At 39.0% G+C, this 26,700-nt stretch overlaps 1 protein-coding gene across 2 annotated transcripts; it reads left to right on the top strand.

Moving 5' to 3' along the window:
• TJP2 (tight junction protein 2) lies at positions 1–26,700 on the top strand. Of its 2 annotated transcripts, XM_010295776.1 has the most exons (22): positions 1–72; positions 4,028–4,081; positions 5,758–5,882; positions 8,784–8,886; positions 9,597–10,176; positions 11,650–11,753; positions 11,921–12,074; positions 13,120–13,228; positions 13,343–13,482; positions 13,998–14,064; positions 15,704–15,854; positions 16,626–16,734; positions 17,443–17,653; positions 18,913–19,100; positions 20,167–20,262; positions 20,370–20,449; positions 21,508–21,718; positions 22,157–22,257; positions 22,535–22,747; positions 23,672–24,010; positions 24,435–24,520; positions 26,532–26,700. In XM_010295776.1, exons 1-22 carry the CDS (start codon positions 1–3, stop codon positions 26,698–26,700), a joined length of 3,462 nt encoding a protein of 1,153 aa, XP_010294078.1. The 2 variants fall into 2 exon arrangements, with proteins under 2 accessions (XP_010294078.1, XP_010294079.1); XM_010295777.1 differs by lacking the exons at positions 1–72; positions 23,672–24,010 and having other exon boundaries at positions 4,031–4,081.

Below are 26,700 nucleotides of genomic sequence, written 5' to 3' on the forward strand. Positions count from 1 at the left end.
ATGAAGACAGCTCAAGCTCTGCAGAGAATGTGGTCACATGCAGTCAAAAAGTTGGGGATTTTGAAAGGGCACGTGAGTTGTTTTTTGTTGCATCTTGCTCCAAGTCTTTTCTTCCCCCCCCTCCTCTCATATATCCCTCCCCTCTCCAGCTGACTTTTATAGCCAGATAACTGTTGTGGCAGGTCTTCTGGTTTTGTTCTTCCTCCAGTCTGAATGAAGTTGTCTTCCGTGATCTCTCAGTAGCAAGTAATTGCATAAATCTCTGGTGACTGTCAGTGAGAGTTGCCAACAGCTGCCTGTTCGTAGCGCACAGACAATTTTAGCACCCTGACTAGTTGCCTGCCAAAGATTCTGTTAAGCAGTCTATTTTGGGTATGTAGAAAGCACCTGTCATTTTGGTGTATGAGCATTAGGGAGATTTAAGCAAATCCTGACTATAGTGTTCTAATTGGAAATGGACTGACTTTAGTCACTAATGAATTTAGACTAGCTAATTACAGTAATTTGCATTTACTGCAGGTAGCCTGCTATCTGTGTGAAACCTGGGTGGACTTGTAAAACAGTTACTATTAGTGACTGGAGGTGGGGTTCTTAACCATTTTGCCGGCCTTTCTCTCTCCAGCGTTTTGGTATGCAATCTGGCAGTGAAATTGCCATCCACACACCACTCAGGATTCCTTTGTGTTTCCTTACAGATGAAGTATGAAGAAACTGGCAAGCTGGTGGAGGCTTTTTGTAACCCATCACTTGGGGCATTCAGAGGAGAGTTTTATTATTAGACATGGAATACAGGGATTTTGCGATTGTGGTGGAGACTTCAATCTTAGTTTTGATCAGGTCCTTGGCTGGTGGTTTATAACATTTGTAGTCTCTCCCTCCCTCTCAATCTTCTATTCTCCATTAATCTGTCAGTATGGGTCAGCATCGTGGCAACAGCAAGCAGTAGTACGTTTTATAATGTTGAAGAGATTATTGCCGAGAGATTTGAGGGAGTACAGATGCGTTTCATGCCTTGTGGGCTTCCAAGGTGACCATTCAGCTCTCTGAACTGTTTTACAGAGCCTGCATAGATTTATCATTATGGCAGAACTAGTCCTGTTGTCTTGGTAATTACGTTGCACAAAATCAGCTTTGCAAGTACATAGTGTACTTTCATTCACTAATTTAGCATACAGCAAATGGGAGACAGTTTCGCAAGGAGCAGCTTCTAAAAATACATTACTTTAACAAATACTTATGAGTTTAAAAGTGAATGAATTAATTAGTTTTTGTTTAATATTCAGTAACAGTTTCAAGCTAAAAATAAATTCCAGAAATTTACATAGGAAGTACCTGAGACAGTCACTGGCAGTATGAGGAACTTTTTCTAGGCACAGATGAGATGATACTGTAGGTTCAACATCTTGCAAGACTCTAACTGTAGTGTCTGTAGGCAGTAGTTTCTCTTCCATTCTTGCTATTTTTGTGACCAGCTACCATGAGGCTTATTTGTCAGAGTAAAATGAACTTAGCCCTGTTTAGTTTACAATACTTTGATTTACTACATAACACGTCTCTCCAATTGGGCACAAGGTTTTACTTGTGCCACTGCTCATGGGAGGCATAGTTTTCTGGAAGGAAATTCCTGTGAGCTTACCCGTTTCATACCAATGAATCAATTCCCAGTATCGTTCTATGCTTTCAGATACTATGCTTTCCTTAGTCTTTTTTCTGTCGTGTTGTACTAAATAAGCAGTCATTTCTCAGGCCTTCCATTAGTAGGTAGTGTATTGGAAGACCTGGTGTTGGAGTTTCTGGGAGAGTAAGGCACCTGTGCCGCTCTTCGTCCCCACGGGTTGTAAGCTGCTGTCGATTGCCTCCCGCCTGCCCTGCTGTTTTGCGGGTGCAGAGCTGGACTTGGTATTCTGGGCTGGGAGGTAGCGTTGGTAAGAACTGCATACAGTGCAAACTGAATTTAAGCGATGTCCTTGTTGCATGTGTAAGTTGTTGAGTCTTTATAAGAAGGATGGAAAAGATTTTCCATCTCTCCTTCTACAAAATTTGAACCCACCTGCTTGTCCTTGAAATTTTACCCATCATTTGATGCTGTCTTTCATTTCTAAAACTTGCTTCTGAGAAATCAGCTGGAATTTAAGTGACAGTGAAGCCCTTATTTAGCACAGACTGGTTTTCTGCAGACCTTAAAAATACTACATAGAAAAGTGGTACAGTGATTGTGTGCCCAAGGGTCAGTAGTTGGTAAACTGTTTACACGTTTTCATGCATGGCAGACAAGCAAGGCTAGTTGCTTCTGTTGACCACAGCATCACAGCACCTTAGAAAAAGTGCTTAATTAAGGAGAAATTTTTTACTGGAAGGTTCTCTGTGTAAGACAATATATGTAGTGAGACAGTTCAGTGTCAGCTAACTGAAGGGTTAGACATGTCAGCTGGTTAAATGGGAATATCAGATAAAATAATTTCACCATGTGCTTCAGCGGAGTAATTCACTGACCTGAGACACATATGTATTCATCCTAACAGTTATGAATGCCACTCTTATCTGATCTAGATGAGTAGAGATTTTAAAATACTTACTTGTATTATTTTTAATATAAAACCATCCTCCCCTCCATTTTTTGGTGGTTTTGTTTTTTGTTTTTTTTTTAATGGACCTGGAAGTGGAAACTGGAGAGCATTGTTCATTTTCTGGGAGAACAGTGGAAATTTAACACTGTTCAGTGTTACAAAATTCCTGGTAAGAATACTGAATGTTTTGTGTATTCCCTCATGAACTCTGAGCAGGACTTAGATTTTAGATTTGGTTTTCAGTACAGTGAATGTGCAAATGTAAATGTAGTTCCTCTTCAGGGTGCTCAGAATCCACTGGAAGAATATACCATGGGGTTCTTTGCATTTGAGAAACAGCATCCATAACTTGCTAAACAGTTGTGTACTGCCAGAAGGCTTTTGCTCTGGAAATACAGGGGATGCTTTATAAGTACAGACATACCCTTCTTGTGTCATTTCTCTGTCTATTGTTTTGGAGTGTAGTTGCCAGTAGTCCCTTTAATGCCTTTAAAAAGACTGTTAAGTCAAACCTGAGCTTCTGTCTGAACTTCAGTTTTCTGAGCAGACTCTTAGCTTCCCAAGAAAGAAGACTTTTAGCAGTAAAACCAAATAAACCTTTGGCTTGAGTATGTGCCTGCACGTACTCATGCAATGCCTGGATTTTTCTTCTGCAATGGACACTTTGCATTTTGAAATGTTTGCAGTGCGTCAAATTTTGTGGCTCATTTTTTCCTCATTTTACAGGACGTGCACTTGAACAAGCTGGCTGTGTACTATACAATGCATCACAGCTGGGTGATTATTCTGTATTATATTTTAAGCTGTAATGTTGGAAAGATTTCAGGTTATATTGTGTAAGATAAATTGGTCACTTCAGGATCAGCTTTAGCTGGAAATGCGGAAAAAAAATATTTCTGAGGAGTGTCGCAGAAATGGTTGTATGAGTGCTATATAGTGATACACTGTGTTTCCCTGTAAAATTTAGTTTGAGGGGAACCTAAATACTCAATTACGTTATTTACAGTGGATGAAACACTTTGTTAAATCCACATGAACAAGAAGCAAAAGATCTGAGGGCTAGTTTGTTTTGAAAACCTCAGTCTCAACTGATAATGTTATTGCATAGTGGAATGGAGGGGTCTTCCTTAAGTATTTTGGATGTTACTTGAATTGGAACTATATAATGCTAGTGTGATCTGAACTAAATGCTTTTGCTGAATGAGACTTCTCCAGAGAATCAGAACGAGCTGTTAAATCAGTGAATTGTGAAGGTTTTCTATCATCTGGGACCTATTAATATTTTTTTCCTTTTTGAACAAAAATCATCATCAATCGAAATACATGCATTTTATACTAACCCTACCAAATTGTTAGAATATGCGGATTATTTTTATACCTGTGTTTTAATGGGTATTTCACATTTTAACTTAGATAGTTGTATGCTTTGTGTTTTGCTAATTGGTTTCTGTGTGCAACAGGCCCCAGGCATGGAAGAGCTGATATGGGAACAGTACACTGTGACCTTACAAAAGGTGAGTGAGCGCCTGTTATATTTTTAGTTTTCAAATATTCAAGCACTGGTTTAGTCTAAATATGTTTTATGACAGATGTTATTAGCATATCTGAGTCTAGAGTAGGATTAATTTGTTGTCCAAATCAGATACGTTTTTCATTTTAAAACTTAATTGCTAGTTACTCATAAAGCAGTGTGACTCTTTAATGTTAAGAGTAAATGAAATTAACACTTTAAGTGCTATATTTGGTACTGTTTGGTCTTTGTAATGGCAGTGTAATATACCACATGCCAGCCACATAGCTAAATTCATCACTGCATAACAAAAACAAAGCAGATGGTCATATCAAGCAGTTGTAGTTAATGTCCAAGCTTTACAATAATCACTGAACATTATTCCACTGTTGTTTGGGTTTTCTTAAATATATACTTTAATACCTACTAGTGTAGAATCTAGTGGAAAATGACGTATCAAAATTTCTAAAATAATGGACTACGGATGTGACTTTTAACAGCTCTTCTAAGAAAAGAGGAAGTATCTCATGTAGAGTACTTTTGAGTTAAAGAAAGTAGACCTTTTGTTTCTGAGTTCTCTAATGGCTGGGCTGCCACACTATGGTACAGGATGTGCACTTTGGCAGTGGTGGTGGTCTTCCCAGCTGTTTTTATGATCTGGGTTCGATAAGCAGCCTGTACTGCACTGCTTACATTTTTTTTTTAACATGTTCTGTAGTGAACTCAACTTGATGACCCAAGGTAAAATGGCGATCTTTCTTACACAGCCTGCTATATGTGCTGAATTGTTGAGAAAGGATTATTTTACATGTTACAGAGGTAGTCAAGAGAAATATTGCAGAAGCAGACCTTAGTTCCTGTAACTTCCAACTTTCCAGATCTTGGTATCTTGTAAATGAGCATTGCTTCTTTACCTCAGAGACAGGCTTATACTACTGAAGTGGCAAAAGGGCTATTGGACTATTGGACTTGCTGCATCAGCCACTACCAATGAATTTTACCATTATTTTGAATTCCATATTTTAGCTTGAAGCATGAAAGTACTTCCCATAAAACTAAGGTATTTCCCTGATTTTATGAATCCCATCTCAGGGCTTTTACGGATCCGATATTTCTATGACAACAGGTTTGTAATAAATTACATACTTAAAATAGTTGATTGTGAGAGAGGATAATTATAAAGAATTGACAAGTTCACTGCTTGCTTTTTGTAATCAGGCACGACCTTGTTTAGTCTCATTGAGGAGTAAGTAGTTATTACAAACTAGATAGCCATCATAATGAAGATGACATCCTGGAAAAGCTGCTCCAGTTTTCCAGGCATCACTAAAAATAGATTTATCTAACAATAAATTTGGTATGAATAACCAGTGGGATGATGGAGCAAAATGCAGGCTAAATTAGCGAGTCCTTTGCTTAATTGTACTAACCATCACAAGGCCATAGACTGAGGTTTTGGAACAGGGGAACATGTCGTCTTGTTACGTGGATTTGAAAACCCATTCTTTTTTAAATCTAGAGGTGCTGTGTATTTCTGCAGCTTTCTGCATGGAACTATCACGTTTTAAGTAATATCTAGGTAGACTGCCGTCACAGGAACATTCCTGTTACTCTTCTTTCTGCCTATCAAAATTCCTATGGATGGAATTGAGGTTTTCTGTATTTGTTTTTGTTGTAAAGGATTCAAAACGAGGATTTGGGATTGCAGTTTCTGGCGGCAGAGATAACCCTCATTTTGAAAATGGTGAAACATCGATAGTCATTTCAGATGTTCTCCCAGGTGGTCCAGCAGATGGATTACTTCAGTAAGCAATTTCTTATTTCTCTGTCTGGCATATTTTGAGGGTCATGGCTATAGAATACGTAAAACCTTCAGACGGGCTTGGTTGAAATCCTGTTGATTCAATCCATTCAAGGTTTGATGCCCTCTTGAAAACCTACATGTCTCTTTCAAATAATAATAAAAAAAAAAGCCAAAAAAACCAACAAAACAAAAAACTGTACCCAGAGGTGTTTTTATTTGCTGTTCTGTAAGAAATTAAGTGACAGTGTCAGCTGTCAACTAAACACCATGCAGCTGCTTGCTCACCCCCCTCATGGCGGGATGGGGGAGAGAATTGAAGGAGTAAAAGTGAGAAAACTCATGGGTTGAGATAAAGACAGTTTAATAGGTAAAGCAAGAGCCATGCACACAAAGCAAAGCAAAACAAGGGATTCATTCTCTACTTCCCATCAGGCAAGGGTTCAGCCATCTCCAGGAAAGCAGGGCTCCATCATGTGTAACAGTTACTTGAGGAGACAAACGCCACCCCTCTGAATATCCCCCTCTTCCTTTTTCTTGCTGCATGACATCGTGTGGTATGGAATATCCCTTTGGTCATTGGGGGTCAGCTGTCCCAGCTGTGTCCCCTCCCATTTTCTTGAGCACCCCCAGCCTACTCGGTGGTGGGGTGGGGTGAGAAGCAGAAAAGACCTTGACTCTGTGTAAGCCTTGCTCAGCAACAGCTAAAACATCTCTATATTATAAACAGTTTCCAGCACAAATCCAAAACGTAGCCCCATACTAGCTTCTCTGAAGAAAATTAACTCTATCCCAGCCAAAACCAGCACAGGTATTGAAAAACTCTTGTAGTTAAGTATGTTTCTCTTAAGATTGCATTTCTTTTAAAGAAACATTAGAAATACTTAGTATCTTAAAACATTCTCCCCGTTCTTCCTCCAGGAAGCACATTTAGTGATCAATCATTAGTTTTCAAGAGAATGGCTTAAGTCAGCCCAGAGAAGGGTCTTTATTCCTAAGGTGTCAGAAGCAATAATGGGGGAAGAGAAACAAAAGCATTTGCTAAATATTTATTTTATATTTGAACAAAAAAAAAAAAAAGAAAAAGAAAAGAAAGTGTTTCTGTATTCTTCCTGGTAACATCATTCTTGATGAGGCAACATCTATCATGGACAAGCAATTTTAAGTTTCCAGGCTGAGATTAAGAGTTTCTAGCCCACTTCTGATCAGTTTTTCATCCTTTGACCTGGAATACCTGATGAGGACTAGACTGTTTGGAAGAATGCCCAAGTTGTGCAGTAAAGGAGTAGGTTCTGGCCATTTTGCCAAACATTAATTTTTGGTGACGTAATGATAAGGTTGACATGAGAGTAGTTATTGGAGGACTGGATAAAAGGATTATTGTGAAACAGGTAAGAAACCATTCTCAACATAAACATGAAAAACCTTCATTTTGTAGCAGTGATCCCTGCACAACACCACTATCATTCATCCTGTTGCATAATCACCTGTGATTTGTGAATGAAATCATGTCCACAAATTATGTAAGATCTTGGGAATAAAATCATGTCCACAAATCATGCAAGATCCTAGGTAAATTGCTGATGACAAGGCAACATCAAACAGTTTGGGCACATTCAGACAAAACACATTCTGAATAACACTGAATGCAAAGCTGTTCCTCCAACAAACCAAGGAATGTAGGCCTAACCTTCAGTGTGTGTGGGAATTACAATCCATTTTAGGGTAGTGTGAGCATAAATAGGTGTGAGCTTTTGATGTAATATTACAACATTGACTTCACGTCTTTCAGTGTGTGGGCTGTGAAGAGAGCTATTCTAACTCTCACCTAAAGCCCAGGTGAAACACACACTGGAATATAGTGTGCTGTTCTGGCATACTCATTCAGTAAAAGGAATTGGAAGAGTATGAAGAAAGGCACAAAAATCGTTCAGGAGGTAGAGAAAGTGCCTTACAAAGAGAGGCTTAAAATATGTAATCTTCTTATTTAAAAAGAAGATTGTGATGTGACTTGATTACAGTGAAGAGAAAATAATGGGTACTAAAGATCTCTTTTATATAGCAGAAAATGGCACGGTAACCAGTAACTGGTTGATCTAACACTCTGACTGTAAAGCTAGTAACTGTATAGTCATCAGAATGATATGAGGAGAGGTAGATTTTTTTTTTTTTAATCTCCTGCACTTTTTTGCCTTCCTGAAATGCCTTTCTGGAACATACGGTTTTTAATTAATCATGTGTTATCAGTCTGTCTCCCAGGGGTGACTGAGTTAAGTCTTAATGGTCTATTTCACATGCAGAAGGTCTAAATAAACAAGTTAATAAATCTCTTTTGGCCTGTGTTTTAGGGTAGGGAGGACTTTTTGTGTATTATAGTTGGATTGTTCCCACCCCAGTCATGTTTCTTCAGAGTCGATGGGATCTGAACACCAGTCTTTCAGAAAAGTGTACTGGAGTGGTACTTGTCAGGATTTGTCTGAATACTGCTATGGCTGCAGCAGTTTGAAGCTTTCTTGAAAGTCTTATGTTGGTGTGAAAGAAGTCTAGCACTAGATGTGAAAGACTAGGAGTTCTGAAAGAACTTTAAAAAAAAAAGAATAAAAGCTTTAATGGTCATCACAAATATTCTTTAAAAAACAAAATCTCTTTGACATTGCAAGGTACTTAAGCTGGACGTAGTACATGTACAAAGATACGCTCCACTATCCAAGGTCTAATTTTTAAATATACTGAAAGCTTCTATTGTAGTGTTTGTGTAACAAACACAGTTTTTAAGCAGAACTCCTTGTTAAAGTGAATGAAATCCATAGATTCCTCCTGAAAAAAATAGGAAATTTTGTTCTGCTGTTTTCATGAAGATGCCTCTTCAATCCTTTTTTTTTTTTTCCCCTCCCACCTGTTCCAGAGAAAACGACCGGGTGGTCATAGTTAACGGGACCCCAATGGAAAATGTTCCACATTCTTTTGCAGTCCAACAGCTTAGGAAAAGTGGAAAAGTGGCCACCATTGTAAGTAAATTACAAATGTATTCACTTTATAGTGGTATGTACCTGTGTAACCAGTTAAGATTTTGATTTTCTTCTGTGAAGTGTACTAAAAAATGCATAAAGCAAAGTAAGCCTTTGCCCAATAGAATGTACAAAGTAAATAAAACAAAGCAAATACATGTTTTCTACAGGTGAAACAAATGGAAATTGAACAGCAGTGTCACAAAGTTATCCTGTTGAAAAACTGGGAACATGACTTCAATCTTTAATTTTACTGAATAATGAGTGGTAGTTGGCAAAAATCAAAGTCATATGAAGCAAATGTGTATGTCCTGCATACACAGACCTTGCCCAAGAATTTGCTGCCCAGATTAGCTTTGAGAAAGGCATCCACAAATCTCTCTTTTGGGGGCTTGTCGTGTTTTTTAGAAGTCATCTGGAAAAAGAGAAAAAGTATTCATTACTCATACTCTTGCAGGGGTAAAAGAATGTGATTGCTGATCTGATTTTTTTTTTTTTTTTAATCTTCCCACTGTTCTTTATCCTCCCAATTAGTAATATTTCTTTTGCCCATCTAAATAATGTAATTTATTGGTTGTTCTATAAGTAGAACATTAGTGTTTTTTGTCCCCCAGACTCTATTTGAAGTGTGAAGAATATTAATCTATGGAATTTCACATTCTGACCATTGGAGGGTTGTGTGTTTTTTTCTTTCTTATTGCACTGAACAGGTAGTGAAAAGACCGAGGAAAGTGCAGGTTGCTGCATTGAGGAGAAGCCCCTCCCTTGACTATGAGGACAGAACTTTAGATGTAATGGATGACCATGCAGAATTTGATGGCAAAAGTGCTCGAAGTGGCTATAGCGACAGAAGCTGGCACAGTGGTAATGGAGGGCGCAGCCAAAGCTGGGGAAACAGCCTGGATCAGAGCTATAGAGATGAACAAGACAGAGGACGTAACCGAAGCAGAGACCGTGTTAGGGAATGCAGCTACAGCCGTGATCGAAGTCGTGGAAGGAGTGTTGACAGGAGCTTGGATCGAGACTATAGAAGAGATAGGAGCAGGGGAAGGAGCATTGACAGGGATGGTGGCTATGAACGGGACTACAGAGGAGACTACAGCCCACCCAGTTATAGTCATGGATCTCAACCTGATCCTAGATATGGGAGGGAAATGAGGAGCGGAAGTCAGGACAGGCTTCGTTCCCGAAGTCCTTCGCCTGCAGTACGCCATCAACACGAGTACTTCGGATTGCAGGATCAGAGTGGACCAGTCAGTGTTCTCTTAACAAAAGGCAGACATAATGAAGGTAGGTACGGCAGGGGAGGAGCGGAATTGACTTTTAATACAGCCTGTTACGTTGGTGGGAGAGGGAGAGGAGCTGCATATTCTCTGCTTTTACAGGTTAAATGTTGAGTTTTCTAGCTGATCGCCTAAGTTGTTCTTTCATTTCTTCCTGGATGGTTTGGGGTGCTTTTTCCCCCAGCACCTTGAACTTCACCTTTGAACAAAGAACTGTTCACCCACATCGTTTCAGTCTTTTCAAGCCACTGTATCCTTTCATTTTCCATTTTCTCTGCTCTATTCTTCTCGTTCTGGTGGGAAACATGAATCTGATTGTGATTCATGTTACAGTTGGCACATGTGCAAAAGGGTCAGCTACAAAGGGTGAAGAGTAGACTCTGCCTTTAATAACGCACTTATTTCTTCCCTTCAGTATAATTAAATTAGTTCCAAGGATTGTTTGGTCCTGAATACTTCAGAATGTAGTTAAAGAATACTGAAGTAGCAACAGCTGAAACAGCCTTTCCTTGCTGAGTAAATGAAAGCCAAAAGCCTGATCTTTTGTGTGCTTTGAAACAAAGACTTTTGTGGTATAAAGCATATCTGGGATTAGGTTGTGCATTCTTTTCTGTTTGGGTTTTTTTGGGGGGTGTGGTGGTTTGTTTGTGGGAGTTTTGTGGGTTGTTTTTTTCTAATTGCCCTGTTGTGATCTGTAAGAATTTTCTGCTCATGTAAGCTTTGTATGCAGGAGCCAACATCTTTTTTCACTGACTGGCAAGGATCCCTTTCCCTCCTTCCTCTTCTTCCACTTCACATAATGTTTCCACTTGTAAAGATATTGCAGATAGGTGTACAAATAAGGAATAATTTAAGGTGTCTTTATAAAGTTTTATATGTAGCTAGTAATTCCGTAATAATTTCTGCCATTCATATGGATACTCTGCATACTGACTCAAATGTGGTAATCTTTTAAAGCAGATAACTATTTCTGTCCTTTTCTGTTGTTCTAGGGTGTGCGTGTTTTAAGAGTGTTGCCTTTCTTTTTAAGTAGCAAATATACTGATCCAAGTAACTTGGAAAAAAGGGGGAGGAAATCCTTTGCCTGAACAACTGTGACACCTGCTGGGGTACAGATAGGATAGGGTGAGCATGGAGCAACGGGTAAAAAAAAACAGTGATTTTTTACTCTTTTCCCTCTCTTTCTACACCATGCAAAATATGATGCAGAGAGAATCTAGTCCAGCATGTTAATAAGCATTTCCAGAACGAAGACATTGTTTTGCTGTTGAAGGTGCAGACTAACCATCCATCTGTTTGTTCTTACTGTAGTGACAGCACAGAAATAGGAGAGTTAGCCTAGGGGCTTAAGTGGGTTTGCTAGGTCCGCTTTTTTTTCTTATGGTGTGATGGGGTGTGCTGCATGTACACTGTGTAGTTTTAAAAAAAATGCATCCTCGCTCATCTTCTAAGCTACAGTGGATTATTTCCATGATTCCAGAATATGGTCTCCGTCTTGGAAGTCAGATCTTCATAAAAGAAATGACCCGTACTGGCCTAGCAACCAAAGATGGCAACCTTCATGAAGGGGATATCATTCTCAAGGTCTGTTCTGGTTATACTGTTAGCAGTTTAGCACGCATTTGTTATAATGGTTACCCTCAAGTACCTCATGTTATAGTCAAGTTCACTATTAAACTTGAGCACACCTGAGTCCACAATATGGACTTTTTTGTTTACTTGTAGTGTTATTGTTGCCTTTTTATGTCCAGATCAATGGTACAGTGACAGAGAACATGTCTTTAGCTGATGCCCGAAAATTGATTGAGAAGTCACGGGGGAAGCTCCAGCTGGTTGTCCTCAGGGACAGAAAGCAGACACTGCTCAACATTCCTTCGTTGAACGACAGTGACTCAGAAATGGATGGTGAGGTTTAATGTGGATAAAAAGTTCTGGCCTTTGTGCAGGGACAAAATAGAGCTTATAGTGTTTTGCTGTGGTAGAGTGGTACTAGTTTCTTTTAAAAAAAAAAAAAACAAAACAAAAATAACCAAACACAAACAAACCCTAGTAATAGCCAATGAAGCATCAAGCCCGCTTCCTTCAGGTGAAAGAAGAATTTTGTAGTAGTTGTTTTGTAGTAATTACATTTTGGGCAGGGACAGAGATAGATGAAACAATGTTGGTTTGGCAAAATCAATCTTACTTCTCAGAACAAGCAAGTCAGTTGCTTTAATAAAAGACTTTCATTTTAAAAACACGTGGATTGGACTGGTCTCTCCTTCTGAGGGCATTAACATTCATGACAGCTTTCAGTGGGAGAGAAAAATGTCAGGATAGGAGGAAATTCAGTCCCCCTAGACAACTGGTTTCTATTTCCGGTATCTGTTCTGTACAAATGATCTCTTATAGTGTATAAGCTATATCTCTCAACATAATCTTGGTTTGGGAAGGGCTCAGGGTCTGTGTGTGAGCAAGATATTTAGTGCAAGATATTTGCTTCTCTGATGTCAGAATACTGGGTGCAACTTTTTGTAGGTTTTACTATGAGGACTGAGATACCATTCAAGTCTGAGGGCTACCCTGTTTCTTTTGTCACTGAAAAGCAATGGTGTGAGGACTATTAATGTGAAGGTGGTCTTCTGTTCGGGAACCTCCATGACACCTCAAATAAAAGGCTGCTAACACTAATTAATGAGTCTATGGTATGCTTAAAGTAGTTGTGTGATGTGAGTGTGTTAGCTAAGGTTGTGTGAAACCTTCCTGAAATATTTTCAGGGGCACGGGGGATGGAAGCACTTAAAAAGCATACAGCAACTTCTGAACCCTAGTCAAATCCAGCTTGGAACAGGAGTAGGCTTAAAGGTTCAGCACATTTTATATGTGAAAGCTTTGTAAGTAAATGTGGTGATCAGATATGAAGGTTATTTAAACAAATTCTGTATGTATTGATTTGCTGCTCTCTTTACAGACATTTCTGAAATAGAGTCAAACAGATCATTCTCCCCTCAAGATGACAGATTACATCATTCTGATGTAGATTCGCATTCATCCAATGAAAAGCTGAAAGAGAAGCCAAAGTAAGAAATAGTCTTTTCTAGTCCATTTTTCTAATGCTTGTCAAAGAAATTCTCAAAATACGTAGCATTCTTACTTGATTTCACTATACTTTTTAATATTTTTCTTTCTTTTAGTGCAAAAGATGATCCATCTAGTAGGATGTCCAGGATGGGAGCAATGCCTACACCATTCAAATCATCTGGTGACTTTGCTACTCCTGCTGTTACAGCTGTAGACACAAACAAAGAACTGAAGTACCAAGACGACCCAGCAGGTCAGAGTTTGAACTTTTGTGTTCCTTTTTTTTCCCCTGGCCACAGGATGTCTACTCCCCCAATCACATTGACACATCTAGTATAACTCTTCATGTCATCCCCATCCTGACACACAGAGAAGCGGTCTGTCTTTGCTTTGTGGTGCAGAGAGAAGAAACACCTGAGATTATCTGAAGGCAATTACGTATTAGAACTACCACCTCAAAAAGCAAGTAGTCTCCTAGAGCATCTACTGTAGCCAGTTGCCCTAAGCAGCCAAATGAAGCTATTCCTGACATTTGATATGGCTTATCTGAAAGAGTTGTATATCATTTCCCTGACCCTTTTGTTCTTTTTCGTTAATTAAAAAAAAAAAAAAGGTAAGTAAATAAATTCTAGTCAAATAGATGCTTGACATTTAAATCTGTATTAATCTGTGGCATGGAGGGTTTGATTACTATCTGACAGCTAAAAATCACTGCCATTTATAATTTTTTAATAGCTCAGTAACTTCTGTTGGTTTTTTTACATACAGTGTCTCAACCAAAAGCAGTTACAAGAACGATTCTTAAACCCAGCCCTGAAGATGAAGCAATATATGGGTAAGACAGCACTTGCCATGTTCTTTTGTACTCAGTATTCTTCCAGTGACCAGTACCTGGTTCTTGGTTGTATGGGTTCAGGTTTGGAGTCATACTCCCTTTATAACTTAATGTCAAGAAGAGACGACGTGGCTTCTAACTGACCATATTTGAGTTAAACTTAGTTTTAGAAGTATCTGCCTGGAAGATATAGACCTGGCTTCTTCCTGGAAGGTATAGAACAACCTGTGCTTCTGGGCTTGCATGGGAACATACACAGTGGTATATTTTTATATTTTTATTCTGCTCTCCCCCATCAGAGATACTAAAAAACATCACTGCTTAAGACCCTGAACAACGTGCTTTGAGCAGAGAGCCATTCCAACCTGTCTGGTTCTATGGAAGTGTATTTTACACCCCTTCCATTATTTTATATGTACACAAAAGACAACTCTCCCCTTCCCCACAATATTAAGGTACAAACTGAATGTCCTCTATTTAATTTGTAAACAAGCTTGTTGCAAGATAAGGCCAAACATACGTGTGTTTCTGTACAAGCTGGAAACTTGTGTACAGAAATTTTGTGTCTTTTCTTCAAATCCAAGCCTGTGCGGTCCGTATTGCAGTTCTAGTCTCTGCTTAGAAATTGACAAAATATTCCTTCCAAAGTTTATTTTTGTGGGATTTTTTGAATGATCTTTATAAGTGGTCAAATGGTACTGTTGATTCTTTAACAACTAAGATACTAAAAGTTGCAAACTGTTAATAGGAAATCAACTTACATGTTTTCAAATACAGAAACTGAAGGGAGAGGAGGACTGAGATTGTAAGGAAAAGCCTAAAGATAAGGTTTTGAAGATATTCTGTAGCTTGGAGTATTTTCTCAAATGGATTCTCTTCTCAGATCTTTTCTGGGTTGGATCCTGCATATGTTGTCATTGATGTGCAAATTAATCAAGTGATTATTTTGATGAAGGGGAATTTATAATACAGGCTTAGAGTATTACTGAGAAAGGCTGACAGATAAGTACTGTCCTCTGTGTTGGAAGGTCACTCAGGCATACAGCTTTTCTGACAGCAAAAAAGCTGAACCTAGTCCAGTAGCCTCTTGCACTGCAATGTGAAAGGACTGATTGTTAACATACCAGTAGAGTATACTTAGAAATATTTCTTACTACAAGAAAACTCAAAGACTTCTGTCTAACAAACACATTAAACTGCAAAGAAAATAGGCATAATTTTAATTCATCTGACCATTCTTAAGCATATAGAGGAAAAAACCAATGAGTATGATTACTTAAAACTCAGGCTGTTTTCACAACAAACCCAGCTCCTTATCTGAGAGAGGATCCAATAGGTAGGGAACTATTTTTGGACTTTAAGAACAGGGAGTTGCTTTCCTGCTCTGTCAAGTCTTTCTATGACATTTAGTCACTCTTCCTAGTTCAGTTTCCACTCTGAAAATTGCAAATTCTCTGCTTCCTTCCCTCACTGAAGAGTTACCTGGGTAAATACAGCCTATATAGTGAAAGAAAGGGGCTAAGAATATTCTTAATACAATTTTGTTGAAAGGGTTGCAGTTTTTTTCTGTTGACAACCTGTTACTGTCACATGCCTAACATCTGGCCTTACTTACTTTTTCTGCCTGTAAATCTTGTAGTCCTAATACAAAAATGGTGAGATTCAAGAAAGGGGACAGCGTGGGTCTACGACTGGCTGGCGGAAATGATGTGGGGATATTTATTGCTGGAATTCAGGAAGGCACCTCAGCTGATCAGGAGGGACTACAGGAAGGAGATCAGATTCTTAAGGTATGAGTAGAAGTATGTGTCCCTGAAATGCAAATTACTTTTGTATTTTTTTTTGTTTGCTTCTTTGTGGAAATATGGAAGAAATCATGATCTTAGGAAGTCAAGTTATTGCTTTGGAAATGTGCATGTATGATGGAGGGATCTTACTGAAATGAGTTTTTGAAGGAGAATTGTATGTCAAGCTTTAGTTTGTTTAAGATTCTGTGGAAGGGTTAAGTAGGAGAAGTATTAATCAAGAAAAATGCCCCAAGATGGGAGAGTAAATTTTCTGTGCAATGCTTCTTTCTAGTCTTGCAGTGGGGGAAAACTGAGGCCAGCATATTTTTCTTCTTTCATCTTTCTCTAATTTCCTTGGGTAACAGTGATTTATTTTTCCAGTTTCTGAATTATATCATTTATGCCATTTTGTCCTCTTACATTCTCATTTTTTTTGGAAAATTCAAACAGGATGCTACGGTAATCTTCTCTTCTGCCTGTGTTCTCTTGTGATAGCCTTGATTTTCAATGCCTGTTGGAGCTTGTTAAAATAGAAGAAACAATCCAGCAGCACATCCAGAACCTTGTTATTTCAGAAAAATTAATGTTAATAACTGGAATAAAATATTCCTTATGGCAACAGACATCCATACTGACTTTAAAAAAAGAAGTATAATAAGGGAAGAGAATATTTAAGATTTTTAAGGTGAAACCAAAATGTTTGGCTATTCCTTTCATTGTTGATTTTTGAGGGTTATTTTTTTCTGTTTTGTTTGGGGTTTTTTTGGTACATAGGTAAACACTCAAGACTTCAGAGGCATTGTTCGGGAAGATGCTGTTTTATATCTCTTAGAAATTCCCAAAGGTGAAACAGTGACAATTTTGGCTCAAAGCAAATATGAAGGTAGGTGCTTTGAACAAAATGTGCATGTATCCATGAAGCTAAAAGCTTAAAAAGCTTTGTTTTGTTGGTGAAACCACAAATAATCTCTCGTGCTTTTTCTTGATAGCATTTTAGTTACCCTCCTTTTCAGTAGTTTAGGAGACAGCTGTACTGCATACCACAAGGGTCATATAGATGCACGTGTGTTGAGTTTTTCAGAGCATTGCTCCATCTCTTCCATTATTAGCAAATAGCATCTCTTCTTAATCCAAAAGAGAGGCAAGGTACTGCTTGTTCCTTTTGCTTTTCTGTTTGTAGCAGCTGGCCCAAGATGTGCTGTTAGCATTCCTTTTCTGCTGTGCCTTGGCAGTCATAAGCGACTCAGTCAGATAGCAACAAATGGGCGGTTTTATTAATGAACAGTTAAAGAGCAAGCAAAGCGGCTTGCTTGCCTGTGGGAAACACAGCCTGCTGTCATATTGAAGTACCATAGCTGCCTTTTGCTTTGGGAAGGTGCAAGTACCTTCTTCCCTCAGAGCTCTGAGGTCTGTACGTGTACAAGTATAAAACACTCTTGGTAATGTGTGTGTAGGGCAGTGGATGTGAAGGCTGATTTTTTGCATCTTTTTGAGTGGAGGGGAAAATTTTCAAAACTATTCCCTAGAATGACAGCTTTATCTTTTTTTGAAGTGTGAAAAAATGTAAACTAAAGGGGATTTCCTCTTTCAGTTTACAGAGATATCATGGCCTGTGGCAGAGGAGATTCATTCTTCATCAGGAGCCACTTTGAGTGTGAAAAAGAGTCACCACAGAGCTTATCATTCACCAGAGGGGAGATCTTTAGAGTAGTTGATACACTGTATGATGGCAAACTGGGAAACTGGCTGGCCGTGAGAATTGGAAATGAACTGGAAAAGGGCCTCATTCCAAATAAGAGCAGGTAAGGTGGCATCCTGTCTTCCTACATGTTGTTAGAAGTAAGATTATTTTTTTTCAAATTATTTTTGCTTCCTATGTCATACCATTCTCCTTTTTTTTCCCCTTTTGTTCCCCCTTACAAGAATGAATAATTTGTTTTTATTCACAAACAATTGTGCCTGTAAAACTGTAGATTTTAGAACCGTGGCATTGTGTGAGGAGAGGAGGAGAGGGGATGGTGTTACCTACATACTTGATCAGGTATTTGCAGCACAGACCTAGAGCTCCTGCCTCAGCAATCAACCAATCTTTGATCACTTAGCTGCTTCACTTCCTCTTCATCTCCCCCCCCAATCAAATATAATCAAACCAAACCAACAAACCAAACCAACAAACCAAACAAAGCCCCCCTATACCTTAGAGAGCTCATGACTGTGTGTGCAAGAATACTCTGATGATGAATCTTTTAAAAGAACTTCTGTGCTTGAATTTCTTCTCTATATCCTTACAGAAAATGTTTCAAGAATTTATGCTAAGGCTAATACTTCTTGGTAGCTGTAGTCCTTAATTTTGTGTGAAATACTGCGTAAACCACAGCAATGTTTTTTACTTGAATATGCTTTCCTAGTCAAAATTCACATGAGGTAGTAAGTGTTCAAATGCGCACCACGAGTAAAATTATTAAAATTCATCAGAAAAAAAACCTCTGTATTTTTAGACTGTAGCTTTTACGTTCTTGAGTGTGGATGTGATTTTAAGATGGAGGGAAAAAAGCTCACAATTGCATTGTGCAGATGTTCCTGAAATGTGCTTCTTATGTGACTCCCCTGCCCCTTTCCTATTTAGTACATTCTGTCATCACTGTTAATTGATCTGACCAAACTAGCCTTTGTTTCTATGCTGAAGTGACTTAACTTGTAAGGGCTAATGGAGAAGAGAATAGTGGCAGTAATTTCTTAGGCCGTTAGTTCTGAGCTGCACTCTCTCACCACCTCTTTGCAGTTGCATTCTTTCATTTACGCTTGTGTGAGTTACCAGTTGAAGACCCAAAGACTCATTCCGGCCCAGGAATCTTGTAGCTGTGGTGAGTCAGAGCATCATTCTGACTCTGTGTTTGCTCCAAGGCAAAAGAACCTGGATTTCTCTATTCTTTCCTCCACTCACAGCTGTCTGTCCAGCAAATTACCTGTTATAAATTCAAAATCCCTTATTCTTCAGTGAAAGCACCTTTGCTCTCTTTGACTAGTTCTGTACAAATGAACTCTGTGCTTTCTCTGTCAGAGCTGAGCAGATGGCCAGTGTTCAAAATGCCCAAAAAGATGGCTCAGGTGATAGGGCAGACTTCTGGAGAACACGTGGCCAGCGATCTGGAGTGAAGAAGAATCTGAGGAAGAGTCGTGAAGATCTGACAGCTATTGTATCTGTGAGCACAAAATTCCCAGCTTATGAGCGAGTTCAGTTGCGTGAAGGTAAGTGAGACTCCTGTGAGCCAGCTGCCCGTTTATTGCTGGCTGGTTTAGCGTCCAAAGGTTTGGTCCGCTAAGTAAGTGATTTTGAAGAACTTGGCTTCCATGTTAAATTTGAGCAACAGGAAGGGATGACATTTTTCTCAAAACGCAAATTTCTCGATGCTATTAACTACTCTAAGACAACAGCTTTTTATATTTTCAAACTGCTGGCTGTTCTCACTTGCTTCCAAATCGCACATGCCAATTTGAAGGTTTAAAATGAAAAAAAGGAAGAAAGAAGCATGGTTTCCTCAGCTTCCCCTTGGCTAGCTCTGAAAGTACAATCCATACGCCTGAGATCAATCACTATCTAGCTTGCTCATGAATAGCCTTTAACATCACCTTGAGAACAAATAAAACTCAAATATTTTCAACAGCTTGTCCAAATGTAATCAAGGTTGATGTGGTCATCTCTGTGACTCTAAACTAGCTGTATTACTAGTGCTGTTGAGCAAGTCAAGATAATTTTCTGGGTATTTGCACATGAGAGTATTGCGGAATAAAACAAGTACTAAAAACTGCTTTAAAGGATCTCCCAGATGTCAAGATGAAGACTGAGCAATAGAATGGCATTCCCTCAGTAACTTTTGAGGACCGTGTTTGGACTGGTTTTGACATAAACATAACAGTACTTTGCATTTCTTTGCTTCTTCAACTGGTTTAGCATTTGTGTCTTTATTCACACAAAACCCACTGGGTCGAGGTTCATGCTGTTTTGCTGGATGGAAAGATTACTGAAGATCTGCTGTCTGTTTTCAGAATGTAGAATCCTCTCAGTACATCTTCACTAGAAGGAATAAGGAAGCTGTTAAATTAAATCAATCTCTTTTGCTTTCTCAGCTGATAAAAATAGCTTTCTATATGAGTTATGCTGTTGCAGAAACTTTTCCAAAATAAATTTTTTAAAATACATCTTCAACTTATTCATAACCTTGCATAGTAATTGAGGATCTTGTCTGTACCACTTTATTTACAGATAAAACCAGTCTTACTGGACTTATCTTTTCTCCAAATATTTTTCTTTCAGCTGGTTTCAAGAGACCTGTGGTGATATTTGGCCCTATTGCAGATGTTGCTATGGAGAAGTTGTCAAATGATTTGCCTCACCTCTACCAGACAGCAAGTAAGGTTTCTTCCTAGCTTCCTTATCATCCTGAACTGAGAGAATGGATAACTTAATAATCACAGCTGCCCGGCTGCTCTAGATAAGCTAAAACGTTGTCTTTGCAGAGACAGAACCCAGAGATGCAGGTTCAGAGAAGTCAACTGGAGTAGTGCGCTTGAACACAGTGAGGCAAATCATTGAGCAGGTAGAGTATTTATCTGTGAAAATCGCTTACACTCCAAAACATGTTGTTTGATTTGTTTGCTCCTAAAACTTGCACTTCGCTGCATCTATTTCTGCAATAAGCAGACTTGGCTTAATGATAGGGCTCTTTTGAAATTGTTGAGCAACAATTTTTATAATTTTGATAGCTGTCCTCCAAGTGGGAGGGTGAACCTGATATTAGAAATTAAATTCTCCTTCCTTAGTCCCTTCTAAATGTGAACAGAGGGGCATCTGTGGTTTACTATATGCTTTCTGAATTTGCTATGGAGGCTGTACTGTCATGCAGTGCTCTACTTGCTCTTAATTGTCATCAGAAACTTAACGTTTTAGATTGCTTCAGTTACTACTATTGAACTGAATGGGAAGTAACTATGATAGCTAAGTGGCATCTGCTGAGACTGCATTGAATCCTTCTGTGAGACTGTTTAGAGATCACGTAAATAGGTGGTAATGAAGAAGCCTAAAATACCTAGTCAAAAAGAATGTACTCCACAGCTTATTGCGCTGAGCCCATTAAAATTGATGCCAGAGAGGTTTGAATGTCACACAGAAGTCTGTTCAGAGCTTAGGCTCCACTGAAGCATGCGTTTGAAAATCCCATTCACCTTTGCACTAGAAGTAGCTAAGAAGGAAGATACTAAATTAAAAAAGTGAGATTTGCGTCACTTAATAAGTGTAGATAAAAGCTCACAGCTAGCACCCAGAATAGTTGTGGTAGTGGAAACTGTGGTAGGGGCAGGTAGAGAGAAAAGCTAGTTAACTTTCACTGCCTATTTAAAAAAAAAAAGGAATACGTGCATTTTACTTAACATGAGAGTTAACATAAGAATGTGGACGTTCAGGTAAAAGCTTTTTAGAAAAATGGAGCTGAAAGAAAATGTCTGCCTGCTGTGGCTTCTGAATGTGATGTAACTGTGGGGAAAAAAATCCAACAAGTTATTTGGACAAAAATGCCCTGGTTTTCATAGGATACTATGTTCCAACCACCTCCTGTTGTTCCACACAAGCAGCACACTGATTGGGCTTTCTTGTTAACAGGATAAACATGCTCTGTTGGATGTGACTCCTAAAGCAGTGGACCTGTTGAACTATACCCAGTGGTTTCCAATTGTGGTCTTCTTTAACCCAGACAGTAAGCAGGGTGTGAAAACCATGAGACAAAGGCTATGTTCCACATCTAACAAGAGCTCAAGAAAACTTTATGAGCAGGCAAACAAACTGAAGAAAACTTGTTCCCACCTTTTTACAGGTATGGAAGAATGTGTGTCTAACCTGCTTACCAACAGGGTAGTGGGTATGACTGTGTGAGTCTTGAGACATCCACTCACTACTATGCATATTAACTGATGCAGGCTGGAACTAAAAGAGTGTGGAGGTATGGTCATGAGCAATCCCTTATTTGACTTTTTTCAAAGTTCCTTGTTCTGCCAGATTCTAATACAAAAGAAATTATGAATCGGTGTATCATCATTAAAAGATTTAATAAAATGATTTAAAAGTTATTTAATAAGCTTGGGGAATGGACAAACAATAAAATAAAAATACCATGCTTCTGTCAATGATCTAAATGAAATAGCTGTTTAACGTTCTCACTTAACTAAAACAAAAAGTGTTAAACACCAAAACCTGGATAAAGGATCACATTGCATTTGCTGTGTATATATACTTTTTCCTTCAATTTTTACAGCCACCATCAATTTGAATTCAGCCAACGATAGCTGGTATGGTAGTCTGAAAGATACAATTCAGCAACAGCAAGGAGAAGCCGTATGGGTATCAGAAGGAAAGGTAAGCAGTCAGTCCATACTGTACTAAAGTATAGAGATGTCTCAAGATGTCTCTTGCCGGTAAAAAATGTTCAAAATTTTGTTTGCCAATGCTGGATAGATCAGACAAGTAGTCCACTGATGTCTTTGTTGGTAACAAAAAAATTACTTATTATTGTTCTTTCTGTTAATATCTTGGAGCTTTCATCACTAATGCTGTGGCTAGGAGAGAATGGTGAGGAGGCAATAAACTAATTCTTACATACTTGTTCCTTAATTCTTCCTTGACTTTCCTCTAGATGGACAGCATGGAAGATGATGCAGATGATCGTATGTCTTACCTTACTGCAATGGGTGCTGACTATTTGAGTTGTGACAGTCGGCTAATCAGTGACCTAGAGGATACAGATGGAGAAGGAGGTGCATACACTGACAATGAACTTGATGAGCCCTTGGATGAACCAAGGATTTCATCTGTTAGCCGGTCCTCTGAACCTGTGCATCCTGAGGAGGTGAGGTCATTGGATTTTCAGGAAGACTGTACTTTGGACTATCTGAAAGCCCTGTATGTATGGCTTAAAAATTGAGAGGTTTTTAAACTGCAGCTTTATCTTAACTCTGATAGTGTTTTACAGCTACATTGTATAGAGCAAAAATAGTAATAGCTCTGCTTTTCTGCCTAACTGTCAGTTTCCTGATGATGTCTCATCACCTTGAACTTTGCAATTACATCTACAGTGATTGTGGTGAGGTTGCTGACAGTCATTTGACTCCTGGTTACTGTTCCCAAAATAGTAAACTTGAGAGAGAGAAAAAATTATTGAATTACTGGATACTGCAGTGATTTTATCTCTTTTCTTTCACAGAGTTTAAAAAAAATTAGTCCAGAACCAAGGGCTCAGTTGAGAAAAGCTGGTAGCAGGGAGATCCTTAGAGAACCAAGTCCACCTCCAGCATTCAAGCCTGAACCACCTAAGGTAAATTTGTAGAAACAAATCTGAATACAAAGTTCCTCTTTCTGGAGAACTCTCCAGGGTGGCACATTAGAAAGAACAATAGGAATGATCAGAGACTAGAAAACATTATAAGTGTGGAGAGAAGTGTGTAACTGAACATGTTGCAGGGTCAAGCAGAGAGGATACTTAAAGGATAACAGTTCTTTTCAAATATGTGTGATCTGGTAATCCTTAACAAATGGGACAAACAAGTCTAAATGTGCTAGTCTTCCATAGGTGGATGTGTAGTGTATAAGCGTATGGCCAAAATGTCACAGCAGTGTTACTTGAAAGCAGATACCTTTCAAGTGTTACTTTGGGTAAAGATTGACACTGTTAAATACATAGACAGAATGATTAATTTCAGATTAACGCCTTCATTTGAAACAAAAAGTATGAAGTTGATGCTGCAAACTTTGTCTATGTGTTTTATACTCACAGGGAAAGTTACAAAGCAAAGAGGATCTATATGACTTCCCGAAGAACTATGACTCCAAATCAAGTAACATTGCTGTCAGCAGTGAGACTTCAACCATATCAGCCAAAGCAGCACCACCACCTGTTTCTGTGAAACCTGCCTTTGGGCGTCCCATCCTAAGAAACTCTCAGCCAGCAATCCCACCTGCAGAGGAGGAGGAGGAGGCAAAGTTGGAAGAGGAAGGAAGCGAACAAGAAAATACTCCAAAATCTGTATTGAGGAAAGTCAAAATATTCGAAGAGATGGATCATAAGGCGAGGATGCAAAGAATGCAAGAGCTACAAGAGGCCCAGAATGCCAGGGTATGAAGAGAAGCATTCTCCCTCTGCTGTGCTTTCCAACATATGGAACAGCTTGCATCCTGAAAATGAAAATCATGCCCTTGCATTGTATTGGTTCTGGAGGGAGAAGCTTGGGAAACCACACATCCAGACATACCATTGTGTGGATTAGGATTTAAGGCTTCCTATTGTAACTATAGAAAGCTGTCTTCTAATAATCCTGTTACTTTTGGCTATCCATTGTTTTCATGTGCACTTTGAATTACTACTGTAGCAAAAGATGATATACTTGTAGGAGTAAGAGTAACAACAGTTATCATTTTGTGCTTTAATTGTTTCAGATGTAGCTGTGAACTGCTAGGTCTAGACTCTAGGATCTACAGTCTAGGATCCCTAATGGATAGACCTAAAAGGAACAGTCATTTTCTCCTACTTTCTTTTAAAGCTTGAAATAGCCCAGAAGCACCCAGATATTTATGCTGTCCCTGTCAAAACACAGAAGTCAGAACAGACCTGGCCCCAGCCTATGAGGTAAGGTGTCTCCAGTTTAAAGCATTCTGTCTTGATTGTTTACTTCAGCAGCAGGAGGAAAACTGATCTTGCCAGTTTTTATTCATACAAATAATCCTGCCTTGGTATATCACTTTGTCCTTGTGCCTTAAAGATTGCTGTAAAGGTGGGGCAAAACTTCAGTGAACTCTTCCTGTTTTTCAGAATATTTTTTTAGTTCATTCATAGTATTTAAGTTACCTAGGAAGAAACGCTATCTTTTGCTGAAGTATTTGCAGAGCCAGGTTTTTGCCCCAATCTGTATTACTCAGTAGCTTTTCTGCATTCATGTCCTTTGATGTCCATCTCCCTGTTCTAGATGCTTGATGACTGTTAGACTATCCTAACAAATACTTGCTGTTTTAATTACTTGTACTTAATAACACTTAATTATTTAAATGTTTATTCAGTTACAGATGTATTATGTGGGTAGGGAAGCTGAGTATGAAACTTGCTTGAGGTCACCCATCGAGTCTCATGAAAGTAGGAGTCTTTCATTAGAATTCAGTGACTTCTGGACTGGCTGACCATTGTGTCATCTTACCCTATATGCTGCATATTTCTGTGACTTGAGCAGTCACCTATGCAAGAGCTAACACACTGTATGATGGATTTTGTTTTCTGCTCTGCAGGACTTCAGTTTTTCTTATGTCTTAGTAATAGCCAACAGCAATGGGACATTTTTTCCTAGTGAATCAAATCCTTTGATGTCATAGTATATAATCTAAAATGCAAAAATGGAAAACATGAAATGATTATTTTCAGGTTTTCTTCTTGAGGACAGGAAAGCATACTTTATTTATATAGCCTTGGAAGCTTTTTAGAAGTAGTGAAAAGTAATCTTTAACCACACACGCGGAGCATTTGCTTACATACAGAAGTCAGTGCTGTTGCCTTTTTACAGGAATGTTAATGATTGGCCTAGAGGGACTGTGTAAGCACTGGGGCAGTATGTAAGGAGGCTAACACCTTGTTTTTGTACAGTGTGAGACTGCAAAATTCATGGCTTTTGAAACTAAGGAAATGCTCTCCCTTGGCAGATTTTATTTCTATATATCTCCTTAGTGTCACATTAAATGGGTAGCACCACAATGTATAAAAAGCAAATGTGTGGGTTATTTCTGCCCCATTTGTAAGGATAAGAGCCCTAGTGAAAGCCTTGAGTGAGGAGAGACGGCTATCAATTTAAGAAATGTCACATAAGATATCTTCAGACCTTGAGATGGGAAACTGGGGATGCAAAAGAAGAAGCAGACATAGAAGAATCTGGTGCAAAAAAAATTAAGGAAAATGTCAGTTGGGGTAGCAGCAATAGCTGAAAACCTCTGCTCAGGGAATAAAGTGTTGTTAAGCTTTTGATATGTGTGTGGGGGTATTAAATAATTTTGAATTTGGCATTAAAGAACCACAGAGTCACAGAACCATTAAGGTTGGAAAGGACCTTCGAGATCATCAAGTCCAGCCGTTAACCCAACACCACCATGCCCCTTAAACCATGTCTCGAAGCACCACATACACACATTTTTGGAATACTTCAGAGATGGTGACTCCACCACCTCCCTGGGCAGCCTGTTCCAATGCTTGACCACTCTCTCGGTGAAGCAATTTTTCCTAATATCCAGTCTAAACCTCCCCTGGCACAACTTGAGGCCCTTTCCTCTTGTCCTATCACTAGTTACTGGGGAGAAGAGACCAACACCCATGTCGCCACAACCCCCTTTCAGGTAGTTGTAGAGAGCTGAACCTACTTCTTACAGGTAGGTTCAGTAGGTCAAATCTGAACATCAGGCTCCAGCTTGATGGAAATAAGATGCCTCTCCAGATGAGGCTTACCACAGCCATGCAATTTTTCATGGGCTAGACGGGATTTCGTTTGCTCTTTGTGCCTTTATAGTTGTAGGTGGCCATAAAGCAAATAACTCAGTATAAGGACTTCTCAGATTTTCAGAATGGAAGTAAACATTCTTTCTCTCTCCCTGTCTTGCTGTGTTAGCTCCAGACCTCCAGAACCCCAGAAACCTCCTATTAGACCTTACCTGGAGAACCGTGGCAGTTATGGCAGTGATGCAGAGGAGGAGGAGGAGTACCGTCGGCAGCTATCAGACCACTCTAAGAAGGGGTATTATGGACAGCCGTCCAGATACAGAGACACAGAATTGTAG

Source organism: Phaethon lepturus, unplaced genomic scaffold (assembly GCF_000687285.1).
Source record: "Phaethon lepturus isolate BGI_N335 unplaced genomic scaffold, ASM68728v1 scaffold7031, whole genome shotgun sequence".
NCBI classification, from domain to species: domain Eukaryota; kingdom Metazoa; phylum Chordata; class Aves; order Phaethontiformes; family Phaethontidae; genus Phaethon; species Phaethon lepturus.